The following is an 18,705-nucleotide window of genomic DNA, read 5'->3' as shown; positions in this document are numbered from 1 at the left end:
CAAAAAAAATATTTGAAGGTCGGAAAAATCTTGTCTACAGTACGCAGCATATTTGATTCATTCAGGAACAACACCTGGTCACTGGGCTGAAGAATTTGTAAGATAAACAGATTGCATTGGAGGAGCCAAGACTGGGTGTTTATAAGGAAACTATGGGATTGCTGTGGAAAAGACTGACTATTGGCATTCGGGGAAAGACCCTGGGAGTCATCATGAAAAGAGAAACACCACCTAGACAAAACTAAAGCAGCCACAAGCCCCAGGAGAATGAATCCAATGGAATGGGGCATTGTTAACAAAAGAAATGTTATCAAAATGTGCTAGAGTGTGTAACCAGGCATGGAACGATTTCTGGAAAACAGAAGCAAAAGTATTGTGCTTTGTGAGATGGGATGTGTGAAAGAAACAGATTAGTCAAAGGGAGGTAGTTGGATGATAGAGTGATAGGATTCCATCGTTCAAATATTTCAACCAAAAGTAGGACAACGTGCAGCATTGATTATTATTTCCATCATTAATGAAAGGGATATTTTGTTAATTTGAGGAAAGGGACCAGGATAAAGCCTGCCAAGGCTTCACTGTAAATTATCCTACCATAATCCTTTTTTTAGTTTCTTAGACAGGAAATCTTATCTTTGAGCAAAGGCAAAGATTCCCTGCCCCCAGTGGTAAGGAAGACTGAGAAGGTAAAAACACAAGGAAAGCTAAAGAGTGATTATTCCAGCTTCCTTTCTCTTGGAGAAAGAGTATAGGTATGCAAACCTTGCTAGAAAAAACAACCACTTATCCAACAATTCCTGAATAGACAGTCTAAAAGGAATGTCTGCATTTGAGGGATTTTTGGATATATGGAAAGTTTCAAACCTTATTTAAGCCATACTTTCTCCTTTAAAACAGGGGCGAGAAAACTGTGGGCTCACCAGATATTGTTAGACTGCAATTTCCATCATGTAACTCCAGCCAGGCAGGCAGGGATGAAATTGTGGCCAAAGATTTGGAGGTGATTGCATCAAGTGATTGCATCTAATTCAGCTTTGCTGGCAGTTTCAACAACTGTTTTACTTCTCTTTTGGCCATGTACTTTTTTGATAGATGCAACCTGGTTTTAAAACAGGGAATTTAACAGCATTGACCATGAATGGAAGTTGCTTCTGTTTGCAGAAGGATCCCTTTGATTTGTGCAATTCCCCTTTTGTTCAGGATATGGGAATAGTTGACAGAGACCAGCATTCAGCCCATGAAGAGTGTTCTAATTAACATCAGTCTGTCCTGTTGCTGTTGTAATTTCTATGGAATATGACAAAGTTAGTTATTCTGACTAGGGACATTCCTGACATTCCTGAGCAATTCATTCCATGACCACCCTCTAAAAACTCTGGGTTTAAGAATAAACCCAGCTCTAGGGAGGTGTTGGTTCTTCTCCGGTAGCAGGGACACTTCCAGTGCTACTTAGAAAAGTGCTGCAATTTCTCACCTTAACATTTTGGCAAATGCTTGATGCTCAACAGGAAAACAAAATGTGAAACTCTCATCAGGCAAAACTTACTAGGAAGGTTCCCTACACACACACTAAAATCAATACAACTTCTATTCACTGAGGTTTGTGTGGGAGACATTCTCAATAGATGTTTTTGCTGGCCAATATCTAGGTAGTAAGATCATTTCACTTGTTCCTTTGTTCACTTTTCAGGTGCTCATTTCTTGAGCACCTGAAGGGCTTTTGGGAAGATCCAACTCATTAAGCACAGAAGGGCCCTTAAAGTAGTAAAGGTTCTTTATTTAATAGCAAAACCCTTGGAGAAGTTCCTGAAGCTTAAAGATGTTTAGTTTCCAGTTTTAAAGTTCAAGAATATCTTTAGCCAAACATAGTGAGGACTGAAATTGTTATCCTTGCATCTGATTACTATGACAGCTTATGCCACAACGAACCTGTTAGCTTTTAAGGTGCTAAAGGACTCTCTGAAGATTTTTGTCATCCTATGCTAATTTTACTGCATTAGCTCTTTCCATTGCAAAAAGCAGTTTCTCCTCAGACAATTGTCAAGGATCTGGAAAGCAGAAGATGGGAAAATACAACTTTTGTCTGGTTTAGGAACATGCCTATTCCTTACCAGTTTCTTGTTTCTGACAAGCACAAGCTATTTGAAAGAAATCCCTTTTGGTCTTTAATAAACCCAGAATAATTTTGGAGAGTAAAGTGGATCAATGTTTGATCCATGTGGCAAGAAACTTTAAGGTTTTGAGTTTCCATTTAACTAAGTTCTAGGCATCCACAGATACAGCTCCCCATTTCAAAGTATTTGGGTTCAAGTAGATGAGAAAAATGATAATTTAAACAGAAAAATTTACATTGTGCAGCTGAAAGAATTCCTGATTAAATAGGAAAAAGTATCAAATTTGATTCCCCTTCCCACCCTTCAGGAACTCATGATGAAAATGCCCCTTAGCAATCTATTAATTCTACCTGAAGTAGACATAGCATCTCACCCGTAACTGGGTCTTTTCAGTGATTTCTCTGTATTTCTCTACTCCTTCACTTACCTGGTTGTATCCCTGGCTCTGAAACAAAGTTGCAAATCCATGTACAAATTCAGCTGCATGTTTTTGTCCATAGCAAACAGGCATAGAAATCTAACTGGCCTCTTCTTTCCACCACCTTTAGGATAACCTTTGTCTGGCACTGGTACTAATGCCTATTACAAATCCATGTCAGCTACTGAATGCCTTCCATGCCATGTGCTGCTCATGATACCACACCAACTGCTGCATGCTTCCTTTATCATGCATCTTCTATGCTGATGGCTCTCCTCCTCCAGTTGACAATGGAGATGCAGCTGCAACATCCCGGTATGGGGGACCTAGCCCTGCTCCCAGTTCCCTGCTCTATTTAGTGCGTGGTATTTCCAACCAGTTTCTGAGTGGTTCATGAAACACATTCCTTGACTTAGATCTCCTTCCAAGGCGGGCTTCCACCAGCATTCCAACCTCAACAACTTAATGGCCAATCTCAAGAATGTAAATCTGACGTGTAATCAGTTTCCAATAAAGTTTTGGAGTTGTATCACATTAAATGCATTTCTCTATCAAAGCCTGGTGGACTCTTTTTTCTGCCTCAGTAGAGAGCTCTCAGACTGAAAGCAGCAGAGATACCTATGCTATGTTTGAGTATTAAAGACATGCATTGTCCCGCCACCTGATCAGGTCACCAGTACTCAAGAGAAGCCACGTAAAAGGAGCCATACACTTCGATGATTGGCATAGGATGTCCACATTGTTTTCAGAGCCTCTGCTTGTCTCTAAACTATAGGAATGGGAAGCCATTACATGTCCCGTTCTCATGGGGGAAATGGAATCTCAGGGCACTGTGGAGGGAACCTTTTAATTCATGGCATACACTCTCAGTTAATACAATGGTTCTGAGTGATCAGCGGAGCAACAGAAATATTACAGCATAAGAATATGACTGTGGTTTTTTGGAGAAGGCAAAGAGTATTTGTCTTTTCCTTTTCAAAATAAGAAAAGACCAAAAGAAAAAAGAAAAAAAGAGGGGGGTACAGAAGGGAGAGGGGTAGAAAGAAATAACAAATTAATGAGGGTATACTTCATTTCCTCCCTATTTTTGTTTCATTCTATTCAGGGGGTTGATTGGCCTCAGTAACTTAAGTGACAGGGGATGCAAATAGTTCAAGCCAATTGGAATGTGGGTCATAACACATTGTCCTTAAAACCAACCAATCAGAAGTCTCATTGGATTGGTTTTAAAGGCTTGAGGTATTGACTTTCACTAACAGGACAAGCCCTCTGTAGACAGTATCGACCTTTTGTATCTTATTATTTCAAAAAAAGATTAAAGCGACCACAAAATACTCTTCAGAGATGGCTATTAAAAAAATAAAGGATTGATTGGAAAATACATTTAGATTTCTAACTGCTGAGTGAGTGACTGGACGGCAAGATGGCTACTTGGCTGGCATAGAGAGATGGGAAATGACAGAGGGTTGGTTGTTTTTCTGACAGCAGTGAGAACATGACAAAATTAGATAGATTCCACGTAGTTAGCTGGATAAAGACCAAGCTGCCCATTGTCTAGGCGACCTTTGCACCACCCTTGTTCATCTTCTTCACCTAATTTGGTTAATTCATCACCTAGGACAATAACAACAAATTAAAATTGGGATTTGTTGTGATACCATCCCTCTACCAGAGTAAGATCAAATTACACAAATGAATGTGTGTCTAATCATTTCCCCATTGGCCATTTTTCTTCTATCGAAGAGAAAATAGATCTTTCCCTGTATTGTTCCAGATACATGTTTAACCTTTGATAAATTTTTGAGCTGAAAAATGGTCATTGAAGAATGAATAAAGCACCTGTCCTCTGCGTCTCCTCAAGTTCAGCTACTCATGAGTATTTTTGATTAAATAATAAAATTGGGGCCTTGTTATATGCATTTGAAGGTGGAGTTAAATTAAGAATTTAATTTAATTCTTAAATTATCCCTTTAAGAAAGGTGCTAGGTTTGGTGCGCTTGGCACAACTGAAATGCTAGTGGTGTAAATGTCCATCTTACATATATCCACACCCGATATCTTCCAGCTTTCTGATATCTTTCTGGTCTTCCAGCTTGGCAGGATGCTTTAGACAACTAAGAGCACAAGCCAGTGTGATTATGATCCAAGCAAACATGGCAGACATGTGGAGGCTATGATGGCCTTTGCACTCCCCTTGTCCAAAAAAACCAATGAGATGGCTGATTTTGTCCATCTAAATGTTCTCCTCCTCATGAGTAGCAGCAGCTGAGGCAGGACAGTGGCAATGCCTTACTCCTTTCCTCCTTGCCCCCAGAATATAGCCTCAGTGCATGTCCCAAAGACAGTCTTCCATCTTCAGGGCTGTGGCCAGGTGACTTTCCAACATGGGAGTTCCTGCTACAACCTCAACTGAGTTTTCCAAGGCTGCAGAAGGGACTCCATGTTTTCCTGTGGCCAGCTGGGCAGTGTCTACTGGCCATAGGATTGTGCCCTTGTGACTGGTGTATGTGGACTTCACTACTCTGGAAGTCACCTGTGACAGCTCTTCAGGTCAAAAATAGTGTGCACCCCTGTACTAAGGGGGCCAGCTAAAAGAAGAGGCTATTTCAAGCCTTCTAATGGTGTCAGGTGTTAGCCTAAGTGCTTTCTAAACAACCCATCTTATTTTAGATAACACTACAATTAAGAGAATAGGCTGCCAATATGTATAAGGGACTTGAACTTTGTAAGGATTTTAAGGAGGAAAAAAGGCAGAGTGGATCTATTTTCCATTCTTGAATTTTGCTGTAGTTCCATATATTTTTAGAACAGGCAGTTGCTAGGACACATGTTAGCTAAAGTCCTAAAACGAGACATCCACTGTGGGAAGAAATTTCTGAAAGATCTGAAAGACAGTCTCTGATCACTGCTCTGCTCAGGCTCAGAGGGCCTCATTACCTCCCGAATAGCCATAGCTTATCACATTTTATGCCGTACCTGCTTTGAAACTCAGTTCATCCTGTTCCTGCCCATCGTAATCGTACAGAGCTCGTACGCGCACGCCTTTCCCAGCTGAATCTTCCTCAAAGGAGTTGGCACCGCCGTTGGCTTCGCTGGAGTTGTAGGTGTTGCCGCCTTCATCATCTGACCACTCTGCAGCGTAGGCTTGGCCACGTTCATAGCTGCTCACACTGACATGGCAACATGGAGACATGAAAACGGATGTTGTGTGTAAAGTACTCAGTGATATCCAATGCTAGGGGACAACAGCTGATCCTGGATTCTACTGCCATGATACGTTTTGCCCAAACCCTCCTATTCCTTCTGGTATAAATGTTACCAGAAGACCCACTGGAGGATGCTTGGCATACTGACCTGCCGCGGTCCCCAGCCTGTGCTGTAGCCTCCCCACCCGCACTGGCATTGGATGTATTGCCTGCTTCATTCTTTTTAGGTTTCTCTCTCCTGGCTATCGTTTGCGTTGCATCTGGATTCCACTCCTGCAGGTGAAGAAACATGCCGTGAACTCATAACAGCAGCCCTGCACTAATTTTCTTCTAAGTCCACTTGTGCTGAGCCCTAGTCCAGTATCCTCTTTCTTGCTGGAGGCTGCCAGATGTCTCTGGGAAAACCAAATACCGTCATTATTTGTTTTTTGGCGCCAGGCTAAGAGCTTTTTATTTAAAACTTATTTTAATTGTTAATTTATTATGTAGTTTTTTTTTTTAAATTAAGCCGAGATGCACCGGGTTTTAATATTTTTATTGTATAATTTTTATATGCTTTTGTTTGTTTTTGTTGTGAGCCGCCCCGAGGCTTTGTTGCGATGGGGGCAGCATAGAAATGTTTTAAATAATAATAATAATAATAATAATAATAATAATAATACAACCTCTCTAGTTATTGCTCCCCAGCAGCTGGTGTTTATTGGAGGTTCACATCTGCTCTGAGGATCCAGAAAATGATCATGACCAGTCACTTTTGACAAATCATCAAGAGCTGAAGCTGTTCAATCTACTAATGCAGCCATTCCTGAGAGAATAGTTTCTTACCTCTAGTTGTGGCCAGTTCATAGGCATCCCTGGGCCACTCGTGTTGCGGAACCAGCGCAGGTCCTCCTGAGCATCAGCCACGCGGATGGTCTGCTCCAGCTCACGGTAGACTTTAGAATAGCTGTATATCATAAACAGAAGTATAAGACAACACATTCTACTCAAAACTAGACATGACTGAAGTAGGAATCCAGCAGGGGAGTGGGAGGACCATAGCTCAAAGGTAGAGCATGTGCCTTGCATACAGGAGGTCCCAGGTTGAATGGGTGGCATCCTCAGGTAAGGCAGGGAAAGAGTCTTACCTGAAACTCAGAAGAGCTGGTGCCAGTCAGTGTAGGTAAAGGTGAGCTAGATGAACCAGTGACCTGGCCTCATACACAGCAGTTTCCCAGATTGTTAAAGAAAGGGTGGGGAATCTGCGACCTCCAGAAGTTGTTGGACTCCACCCCCTAAAATCCTGGCCACTGGCCATGCTGGATGGGGCTAATAGGTGCTAGAGTCCAGCAACATCAGTAGGGCCTCAGGCTGCCCACACAAGCTTTTATAAAATAGGAAAACAGCAGTCAGATTGCTCTCATCAAACACAAGGGGGCACCAGTGACACACGCATGTCTGCCCAACAATTGTTCTCTCGTTTAAAATACAAGGGGAAATTCAGGATGGGGTTTTCATTATATAATCACCAGCTGCCTCACTTAGAAATTTAGAGGGACCATGCAATGTCATTGTCTTCTATTTGTAACCATGTTTTCCCCTCACCACTTCCATACTTTTTTCTTAGTCCAGAAACTTTTCAGGAGGAAAAGATGGAATAGCTGCACAATGTCTTTTGACTGGCTCTTCTAGAAGCACCCCAAGAAAGATGAAATGCTTCTTTGCTGTTTTCTCATCTGTGACTTATAGTGATGTCTGAGCATCCATGCCAAAGATATGGTTGTTATCCATGGATAACATTTCCCTCAGCAGGCACTGAATTGGGAGTAGCCTGCAGCTATTTGTCTGTAGCTCCTGTATCATTTCCTTGTAGCTCACGGAATGCAATAGGACATTTGTCTGTAAAATGCCAGGCATACAGCAAGTTTCAAGAACAAACACTGGTATTGCTAAAATAATTTAACCAAAGTATTTCAGAGGAGCACTTCCTGACATGCAGACCATTAAGTATATTTATATGTGTTCAGGTATTACACTGACTGTTTTATTATCATGAATAGATTTATACTAATAGAAGAATGGGAACAATGCCTTCCATCGCATTGGAATTTTGTTAACACTGGAAATGCCAACTCTTCTCTCTCCTTTTTTCTCCTATGGCTGGATCTAGTTGCAGGAGGAGGGGCTGAAATAGCAGAATTGATTGCATCACTTAAGACTGCAACTGGGAATCTTAAATACTTCCCTTTACATAAATCCTCTGCAAGTAGAACATTAGTGCAGGGAAGGCCAGGTTAGACTGTTTTCACAGATGTTCTCGATTTGTATTTCTAGGAAGGATACAACCTCCAGATGGGTAGCAGGGATTCCACCTTCATTTGGAAATGGTACAGTCCACCTGATATGTAATGACTTTACCACTTCTTTCTGCTTCTTGTGCTGATATGGTTATGGCTGAAGGAAAGATCTGAAATGCTGGACTCTAGCACTTTCTTGAATGTGGTCAGCTCCAGACTTCTACAACATTTCACCGGCTACTGTTTCCTTTTAGCTCAGCCTGAGTACATCCAGTCTCTGCAAACTAAACATGCCTTAAGCTGAGTCTTTTGTCATCCCAGACACACTGTAGATTCATAGAGTTGAAAAGGGATTGCTACTCCAGGACTACAGCATGCCAAACAGGTGGATTCCTAGTCTTTGTTCAAAGACCTCTGGTGAATGAGAACCCATCCCTGCATTGTCACACAGCATGGCAGGCAGGCAGACATGAGAGCGGCACTAGCGAAGACTGCCTAGTTTGCATGGCCCGAGGTGCAATGGCAGAGTGGTGTTCCCCTGCATCACATTGTATGCCCTCTGGGGATACACTTTCCCCATAGTTGTTATTTATTATTTATTTATTTATTTATTAAAACATTTCTATGCTGCCCCTTGCCAAGGCCTCGGGGCGGCTTACAACATTGAATACAAAATACATTAAAACAATGACAATTAAAATATATACAGTAAAATAAAATAAGCCGCCCTGGCCGAATAAAATTCAATAATATTAACATTTAAAATGCTGCATAAATAAAAAGGTCTTCGCCTGGTTATTTGGTGTTGAAGTTAGTACAAGAGATGCTTCCATACATACATATCCAGCAACACTGAATGGAAATGAAGGTGAGCATGATGGAAGTGCTCATGAAGGTAGCATCCCTCTCAGCAAAGAGTTTCCCACTTCACTACTGCAGAGTTTCAATGGAAGGTGATATACCTGCTGTTCTCTGCCAGGTTCAGGTGCCGCTTGATATCTAACAGCACCTCCTTCAGGAAGCTGAGTCTCTTCTCTTCAAACTGCTGGCATTGCTCAAAGACCTGCTCCATACTCTCCATGTATTGTGGGGTACACTTGCTCAGTTCCTCCACAACCTTCTCATATTTTTCCTGAGTCTGCAGGAGCAACAGAAAGGTAAGATTAAGATCTCCAACCCAGTATAATTCAGGTAGGTCAGAAGTGGGCAGAAGATAGATTCCAAATGTTTTAGACATCAATGCCAATAAACCAACACAAGCATTGCCAGTCATCAGGAGTGCCGGGAGCTGACACCCAAAAATCTGTAGATCTACTTTCTGTCCATCTATGGCTTAGACAGATTTTCTGGACTGGATATTCAGTGTGCTTAAACATAGTTAGCTTCACTATACTGTACTACAACTTTTACAGACCAGTCCTGTGCAAGATTATTTAATGCAAGTCCCATATAATGATATAGGGCTTACTCCCAAATAAATCTGCATAATGTTGCCAGTCTTAAGAATGCATCTGCATTATGGCTTTCTTCCAGGTCAGTACTCTATTAAAATTAATTTTACTGTCGGTCCTAGCCATCTATACTGAAAAGATGTTGCTTTGAAGAAAGGCAAATGTGGGTGAAATTTATTATAGAAACATATTAGAATGGCGGTCCCAAGTTAATTTTGGATTTCTTCTTAATCACAGTTCTGACAGTGATAAGAACTGATAGAGAGGTTTTGATAGTAGTTCAGGTGGGATATGGAAGAAGAAAAGACAGCTGATATAAAAACCTGTAAATAACTAATTTGCACTAAATAGTAAACCATAGTTACCAGTAATTCCAATAACTATTTTAATAACAATAACGCTAAAGCCCAAGAGCACCAACAGCTGGAAAATGATTTTGTCTGTGTTCCTATTCTTTTCCTCTTACTCTACTCTTATTACAGCACAATCCTATGACTGGTAGATCCTTTCAGGCCAGCCGTAGGAAACTGCAGGATCATCATAACAATTGAGGAAAAGTCTTCAGGACAAGGGCTGGGGGATGTTCTGGGGACAGGGAGGCACCACTGGGGGGGGGGGGCATTCTGAGGGCACCACCAGCTCCTGCCAAATCCAGGAACTGTCTCGGTCCTTCATTCTTGTGAGGAGAGGGAAAGCATTTGGATGGGCGAAATTGACTATCTAACTGGTTTCCAGTGTAAGGGGAGCTCAGAGGCAAGCCTCCCCTGCTTAATTGGATGTTCGTTGCCTTCCAAGTCCAAAGGTTTATGGGCAACAACACAGGACTGTGCTTTAATCGGCTGAGATTGTGCCTGCCCTTGGTGTGATTTCTCCAAGTTTTGCACAAAGCTGGAAGTAATTTAAAAGAAAAAAATGACTTTTGAAAATCCATAAAAGAGGTTGATACATAACTTTCCTGTCAAGAAGACTAACTGAATGTGAGAGTGGGATTAGCCCGCAGAAGACCCGGTGGGTACATGTAGGGGGAGAGTGCAGCCTACAAAGTAACAGCTTGTGTCCCTCAAGTTGAGAGCGCTCAGCTGGAAGGCAGTGCCCAATTGCATTTCCTAGATGGGGACTGTAAGGCTTTATTTCTCCAGTCCATGGTCATATAGCTTCTCATTTGCCTGCCCCTTCTCTCCTGTTTGTGGCATGCACAGTGCAGGCTTTGCCTTGCAACAGTGGAGAGAGGCAAAAAAGTGAGGAGTAGGTCCAGCACCATGTTTTTTCTAGTGCTACTGAATTTCAAGAATTAAATTTCAAGCATTAAAAGGCTAGTTTTGTGGGGGACACAGCAGTGATTTGGGTATGCTTGATAAAACAGTGCTCTTCTATTTACAGCCAGATTATATGACATAGAAAAGACGTGCACACCTGAAGTGTGTAAGGAAAGCTGATGCAGTTGCAAATATGAGAAGAATGTATGTAACCGGATACATAAGATGTAGAAATGTACATGTATATGGAGTAGTATACACGCGAGAACTGTATGCATTGGCATGAAAGTCCATTGTCAGAGGAGTGTGGGCATAGAGAACGGAAAGGGTGTATATATACTCAGAAGCATGATAAGGGACCTTTCTTGTAAGGATGGGCAAGTGCATGAGAAAGGTGATTCATGGTTGTGTATGAGGAAGTATTGCAAAAGAAATGGTGCATGTTTGGTATTTATGTCTGTACCTATGTCTTCTGTGTATGCACATTTCTGTGTGTGATGGTTAGCTGTGAGGGAGGCTGGATTGTTGTTTCTTTGCATGAAAGAATGAACTGTGAATGAATGTACATAAGAAGGGGCCATATCTTAGTGGTACAGCATATGCTGTGCATGCAGGAGGTCCCAGTGCAATCTGTAGCATCTCCAGATGGGCCGGAAGAACTCCTGCCTGAAACCTCGGAGAGCTACTGCTAGTCAATGTCCTCAGTGCTAGACTAGACACACCGATGCTCTCACTCAGTATAAGGTAGCTTCATGCTCTTTAATATTTACACGAAACCACTGGGAGAGGTCATTTGGAGGTGGGGGCTGAGGTGTCATCAATATGCTGATGACACCCAGCTCTACATCTCATTTTCATCTAACCCAGGTGAGGCAGTCTCTGTCAAGCTGGATGGATTGGATGAGGGCCAATAAATTGAAACTCAATCCAGATTTGACTGAGGTGCTGTTGGTGGATGATCTGCGTGCCCAGAGGGTGGGCCTTCAACTTGTCCTTGATGGGGTTGCACTCCCCCTGAAGGACAGGGTTCATGGCTTGGGGGTGCTCCTGGATCCAAAACTATCACTTGGCTTTCAGGTAGACTAGGTGGCCAGGAACGCTTTCTTTCAGCTGTGTCTAATTTACCAACTGTGGCCCTAACTGGACAGGTAGAGCCTAGCCACAGTTACACACACTCTGGTAACTTCTCGGCTTGACTATTGCAACACGGTGTATGTGAGGCTGTCCTTGAAGATGGTCACTAAACTTCAACTGGTACAGAATAGAGTGGTGTGACTGCTGGTACAAACAAGTTCACACACCCATATCATCCAGCTCCACGGCCAATTTAATGTGCTTGTACTAACATAGAAAGCCCTAAATGGCTTGGGACCGAGATACCTGAAGGACTGCCTGTTCCCATATATATCTACCCAGTCCCTGAGAACTGGTGAGGTGGCCCTTATGAGTGAGTCATCCTTTAGGGAGGTGAAGAGGATAGCAAATTGAAGAGGGGCCTTCTCAGTGGCTGTGCCCCATTTATGGAATGGCTTTTCAAAAGTAGATCGCATGGCACCATCTTTACAGTCTTTTTGGCGCCAGACAAAAACAGTCCTCTTCTCCAGTTATTTTAATAATTGATTTTATTTATACTGTTTTTACCTTTAATATATTTTAACTGATGAATATCTGTCCTTGGCTGCATATTTCTCTGTTTTATTGTAGGTTGTTTTTATTATGGTTATTTTATGAAATATTGTTATTTTATGTGATCCACTTGGACTAGTATAGTGACATATAAGTTGAACGAATAAATAAATAATGTTCCCATTAGTGGGTGCTTAGGCATTGATTCTTCAGTTCCCTTGGTTGAAGTCACACCTACCTTCTGCACATCCTGCTTGCATTTTTCCACCTTGTCTTGCAGCTTCTTTTGCTGGTCTGGGGTGATGGACTGCTCAGTTTTGCTGTTGGCTTCCCGAGTCAATGCAAGCTTCTCTTCTTTGCATGCAAGGTGATATGCTTTCTTAGCTGCCTCAAGCTGGTTTGAGTTGAGACAGAAGGAAAAGAAGCCAGTCTCAGTGCAAGGTTTCATACCCCATCACTTTCGAAGCCTCTGCGTTAAGACTGCAGCTAACAATCTACTCCAAAGAAAATCCTTCCCCATTGCAAAGCATCTACCTCTTAATAAAACTTACTATGATTTTTTTTTTTTAAGTAGAGCATCCCATGTATGTATTTCGAAGCTTCTTTCTGGTTATTGCAGTAAACTCTACAAACTACATAGTTTGTACTTCTTAATTTAGCCATGTCAGCACATTGTAATATTTTCTCTGCAACAATGATGGCTGGACATCTCTTTTAATACTAAACCTTTCGAGTGTCCAGATTCTGAGACCATCACCAGGCAAACAGATTTATAGCAGTAGAATTATTGCTTCATCAGGACCAGATGCATTTAGATGCAGAAAGATCTCTGAAGGAATTACCTAAACCCTAAAGGTGGAACTTAACAGATACCGTGAACATAATGCATAATATTCTCCTTTCCATGCTGGTGACCTTCATATTATCCTGCAGGTATTACTTAGTCCTTGGGGAGAAAAAGAGATCCCAGCTCATGTCTCCTGCTATGCTTCTGTGGTTGCTTCAGATGGAGGTCTCCTAACATCCCAGTCAAAAAGTCTTGTGCAGTTGACTCTTTTACTTAACAGATTATCTCTGCTAAGGAAAAGGATAGAAAAAATGGTGGGGAAACATGGGAAGTTACGTCTTGAAGACATGATTATCTACGGCCCCTGTCAAATTCCATGAATGAAGGAGGATTGCAGAATAAAAATCACAACTGGAAGCACCCTGGAGACTGGGAGTGTTATTTCAACTACTATTCAAGGAAGCTGTCGGGCTTCTTTCCTCCTTAAAACTACTGAAGTTGTGAGGCACGTTGCCCTTCCCCTCTCCATTCTTCCTACCTCCTTCATCTTCTTGGCCCAAGGTTTCTGTGCTTTCCGAAAACCATCCTCTGCTTCCTTGGCCTCTTTGAAGCCTCCCATGATCTGTTTGTGGAAGGCATCCTTCTGCCAGTTCTTCACTTTCTCGAAGTCCTCATTCAACAAGCTATTCTTCACCTCCTGATGCAACTCGCTCACCTTGTCTGCCTCTGTCATTATGGCCATCCATGCTTTCTCCAAACTGCCATACTGTGGGCCTGTGCACCGAGAGAACCAGCAAAACTGGGGTAACCATTTGGCATCTGAAATAACAGCCTGTCCTTCTCTTACAGACAACACATGCTCATAATCAGCCACAGGATAAGGCGCTATCCTCTTTCCCATTTTTCTTGTAGAAAAACTGGCGGAGAGCTAGGAAGCATGCCATGGCAGTGCTTGGGAGAATATCAAGGCACTCTAATTGCAGACTTCACCATTTTCATTTGTGGACATTTACGTTATGCAGTTGTGCACTCCCCTGTCCAACACTGGAGTATGTATCTCACCTCACTGTTTTTAAACCAGTATATTGGAATATGAGGACAATGAGGACAATACAGTGAATTTGTGTAATCGGCAGACCCCTGAGATCGCTTGGAAGATTGGGGAAGTGCCATTGGGGCAGGGCTGAGCACCCCATCCCCTTATAGCCCTTCCTGAATCTTCAAAGCAATAGAATGAGAGTATTATTTATTTTTAAGAAATCCAAACACCCATCATAGATCTCCCTCTTCATATTTAGCTTGGCCTATCATATCCTGGTAAGGTCACACTTCCTGCCCTCCAGTATGGAATATCTTGAGTGCTGGCATTGGACTTGCAAGAATGGAATATCTTGGTGCTGGCACTGGCCTTACAAAAGTATAAGTATACAAGTGAGGTGGCAATTATATGGGCCCCTATTTGTCATTTGGTCCAACTGAATGCAGTAGGACTTGGTGCTTAGTAAACACATATTTGCTTGAAAAGGAAGGGCAGTTTTGAAACCTTTGTGGTGTGTATGACAACCACAAGGTTTTAATGTTGCTCCAACTTGTTTTTATGAATGATTTAATATACTGAATTTAGAATAATTCTTCTAATTCACAACATTGTTGATTGAAAAGTCTTGGGCCAAATGTTTATCTGGAAATAATACATTTCAAAATAAACACGTAATTGTTTGGGGAGGCTCTTTTTTAATGGGGACATGGCAGTTTCCATTACAGGCCATCAAGTCCGTATTAATAAAGCTTCCAAATGAAACTAATTAAACTGAAGAAATTCCTGGGGAGATATTAAACCAAGAAGAAAAAGCTGATACTATCTTGCAAATTTCAAAATTCCTGGGGAGAAAAGCTGACACTATCTTGCAAATTTCAACTCCACCCTACCATCCATCCTTCATCCCAGTAATAGGAAACATGGTTAGGAGTGAAAATTACCTTTCTCTATCAGCTGTCTCCACCGCTTGGACCAATCTACCAGCTGCTGGGCATATGCCTTCTCAATCTTCGCCCGCTCATGTACACAGTTCATCAGGTCATTGCACAGCCGATATCCATCATCAATCCGTTTCACTGTCCGTTTGTAGTTCCCTACCTGTCAGACACATGTAGAGCAGTGACTAGCTGTAGACCCAGAAAGATTCCTGGACACTAGCTTGGCTCACAGCACAAACCAGGGGCAGGAAAAGAATGAATTGCTTGTGAAGCGTTGGCTGAGGGACACGGCATTTCCATCAAAAAATATTGGTGTATAGAATCATAGAATAGTAGAGTTGGAAGGGGCCAGAGGTCCATCAGCCCCAACTCCTTGCTCAGTGCAGAACTCCAAGTTAAACCATCCCTCTCAACTGGCTGTCCAGTTGCATCTTGAATGCCTCTAGTGTGAGAGAGCCCACTAGGTCATTGGTGCCATTATCATACTGCTCTGACAGTCAGGATGCTAAGCTGGAGTCTGGCTTCCTGTATCTTGATGCTATTGTTCCATGTCCTGCCCTCTGGGATGATTGAAAAGAGATCCTGCCTATTCCCTTTGTGACAACCTTTCAAGTACTGGAAGACCACTATTGCATCTCCTCTCAGTCTTCCCTTCTTGAGGCTAAACATGCCCATTTGTCCTTTTTGCAGCCGCATCACATCATTGATTCCTTTCAGCTTGTGATCTACAGCAATTCTAAGATCCTTCTCACTTGCAATATTGTTGAGTCAAGTATTCCCCACTTGTAATATTGCATTTGGTTTCTTTTTCATAGGTGCAGGACTTGGCATTTGTCCTATTAAATTTCATTCTCGTTTTCAGCCCAGCACTCCAATCTATCCAGATCACCTTGAATCTTCTTCCTGTCTTCCAGGGTATTAGCTGTCCCACTCAGTTTTGTGCCATCTGCACATTTGATAATTGTTCCCTGCAAGTTTCTCATCTAAATCATTAATGAAAATGTTGAAGAGCACTGGGCCCAGGGTAGAACCCTGTGATACTCCATTTGCTACCTCCCCCTAGTCTGAAAAGGTGCTGATGAGAAGCACTTTTTGAGTCCAGCTCTGTGGCTAACTGTGGAGCCTCCTGACTGTTGTTCCATCTAGCTTACTTTTACCTAGTTTGCTGATCAGGAAATCATGGGGCACTTTGTCAGAAGCTTGGCTGAAGTCAAGACAGATTATGTCCACAGCATCCCTGCAATGTATCAGGGGGTCTACCCAATCAAAAAGTGAAATCAAATTAGTCTGGATGAAAAGGTGGTTTCTGTGGCCATTTTTGTACCTCTTTGCCACTGAGTCTGTGCCTCACTTGTCCAAGGCACAAATGGGCTACTTGTAACCCTACATAAATTGTTGGACTCCCATTTCCATCAGTAGCTAGGGTGTTGGGACTTGTGGTTCGGCAACATCTGGAAAGCTAGTGGTTCCCACCGCTGGTCTAAGAGCAGGTCCTCTTCTGCAATAGCAAGAATGGATAGACCACAGATTTTTAAAATCTCTCCTGTTTGCACGAATACCAGGAAAAGAACAATTGCGAGGGGCTTCCCCCAGAGACTAAGCCCTAGAATCTGTTTCCAGAGTTGGCTCTGGGGCATCTGGAGATATAATAAACACAATTGCTCCAAATAGGGCAGTGCCAAATGTGTGCTAATTTCAATTTTCAGACTGGAATGTGTGTTTTTTTGGTCAAGCAAAGATGGCTCCTGATTATTGCTCTCCCACACTTTGAGGATCATGTATCTCCTTTTCTACCTGTCTACAACCTCTGCTGCGACACTCTCTTGCTCTTTCAGTCAATTGAGGATCACTTCAGTGAGCCTGAGGATGTCATTAGTGTTAACTAGTCAATCAGATCTGGCCACCTGAAAGCATCACTGAAGAGAAATGAAGTGGTCTGATCTCTTGTTTTGGAAACTGAGTACTGAAAGAAACCTACCTGAGGTGTTGGAACACATTCTAGCACAGCACCTCTCAAACTCCCCCTCCCCAATCCCTTGTCAACTGCTTGACTCCTGAGGAATCTTGGTGGGCCACTGAACATGTTTTAGGTTTTGTCCTACAAAGCAGCACACATCGTATTTTAACAACTGTAGCCTTGTTTGAATGTGATGGATGAGCCTGTTCTTATGAGCAACAAAGTGGGAAGCTGGGTGCCATATTTGTCAGCCTTAAGTTCAGATGACATTCAGCATTCATCCTGGTGTGTATGTTTTCACAAGCATAGATGAACCAGAGTGTAAGAACCTCAGTTCAAAAGTGGAAAGTTTCAGAAGTCCTGTATGATTATGTCCACTGGGCTCCAGAAGGTTCTACTCATTTCCTCCCCAGCCAGATCCATGGCATTGACAGCCCTTCCTATGACAACACACAGCTTCTCTTCTCTCAAGCCATGGGTTCTCTCAAGCCAAGAACTAGTTTCTTGCTAGTTCAACCAACATCACCAATGAAAAAGCTCATTTGCATGAAGCTCACTGGAAAACTTTGGCTGGACCTTCAAAGGGATAGATTAGAGTGCCTCTCTCCTTAGCCAATATTGTATTGTATGTATGCATGGCATACTGTACAGCAGGGATGGAGAACCCTCACTAGGAAGGCAATGACCCCTCAGCAAGCCCTCTCTGGGCCATGTAACATCAGAGGATGGCTCTATTGGAGTAGTGAAATGGACTCGGTCACCTTTACCCCAGCTTTGCTCCATATGGGTTTTCCCTTTCAAGGGAGTCCTGCGTACTGTGAAACAGCAATGTGGGTAACTCCATAAGGATTCCTTCCCATGTATCCTTCACAATCCCCAGTGAGGTGGCACTCATGGGGACAGGTCCCATGGAGGAGAAATGAGTCTCTGCAGGTTGAATTTAGAGCCTTTGCAGCTTAGATTCATTCCATGGTCTCTAGCTTCTGCATCCCTTTCATTCTTACCTCCCAGAAGCTGTCAGTTATTTCTTCAGCGGATGCTACAGACTCATCGTAGGAGCCTGACATGGTTTGCTGCCCTTGTTGTCTATTGCCAAATGTTCAGCCACCCTGTGGGTTGCACGAGACCTCATTCACTGCAAGGAAAGAAGAAAAGAAAAAGGTCAGGCAGAGGACTTTGTTTCTGCTTATTGGAAGGAACTGCCCTGCATTTTCAAGCCTTGAGTTTCTGCTTTCAATCCATTTATACACCAGGTCTCTCCCCTTAATTTGGATCAATATCTTCATAGCAATCAATCTATGAACTGCATGAATGGAACTTTAGATGTCATGACAAGTTAGGAAATAAGACTTTTGCACTGGAAATAATCTATACCATGGAAATAAGCTATTAATCAGCCTTTAAATGGTTCCCACTGTGCATACAAGGAGTTCAAGCCATATTTGGTCACACTTAAAATAGATTCATTGATTCTAATTGATCTATTCAAAGTATGAGTAGGTCTGAATCCAATCCATTGCATGTTGCTATAGGACAGGGAGGGGAATAGAAGATGGGAGAAGATGGGAGGAGTTAGTGGGAGAAACACATCTAACAGTGCCATAGGTGAGATAATTTTGATTTATCTAGGAAGGTCT

At 42.4% G+C, this 18,705-nt stretch overlaps 1 protein-coding gene across 2 annotated transcripts; it reads right to left on the bottom strand.

The window, feature by feature from the left end:
* Positions 1-4,036: 4,036 nt before the first annotated feature.
* On the bottom strand, positions 4,037-18,135 carry PACSIN1 (protein kinase C and casein kinase substrate in neurons 1). 2 transcript variants are annotated; one of them, XM_044451170.1, is made up of 9 exons: positions 18,073-18,135; positions 15,115-15,271; positions 13,673-13,908; positions 12,586-12,741; positions 8,977-9,152; positions 6,564-6,684; positions 5,887-6,011; positions 5,509-5,702; positions 4,037-4,146 (listed from the first exon to the last, which is right to left on the bottom strand). In XM_044451170.1, the coding sequence occupies exons 1-9, from the start codon at positions 18,133-18,135 to the stop codon at positions 4,037-4,039; spliced, it is 1,338 nt and encodes a 445-aa protein (XP_044307105.1). The 2 variants fall into 2 exon arrangements, with proteins under 2 accessions (XP_044307105.1, XP_044307115.1); XM_044451180.1 differs by having other exon boundaries at positions 5,509-5,763; positions 5,951-6,011.
* Between the last annotated feature and the right edge of the window lie 570 nt (positions 18,136-18,705).

The sequence above is a fragment of the Varanus komodoensis genome, unplaced genomic scaffold, assembly GCF_004798865.1.
Source record: "Varanus komodoensis strain SLA01 unplaced genomic scaffold, ASM479886v1 scaffold1, whole genome shotgun sequence".
Classification (NCBI taxonomy): Eukaryota; Metazoa; Chordata; class Lepidosauria; order Squamata; family Varanidae; genus Varanus; species Varanus komodoensis.
The sequence above is the reverse complement of the archived record's forward strand: the minus strand, read 5'-3'. Positions and strand labels throughout refer to the sequence as shown.

Bases quoted from the DNA above. Each gene is read 5' to 3' on its own strand.
- PACSIN1 (XM_044451170.1), bottom strand. From the start codon at position 18,135: ATGTCAGGCTCCTACGATGAGTCTGTAGCATCCGCTGAAGAAATAACT. The intron at 9,153-12,585 runs GTAGGTGTGACT...TTGCTCCTGCAG, and splicing joins GCAAGCAGGATGTGCAGAAG to ACTCAGGAAAAATATGAGAA. The intron at 6,012-6,563 runs GTAAGAAACTAT...CTTCACCTGCAG, and splicing joins TGAACTGGCCACAACTAGAG to GAGTGGAATCCAGATGCAAC.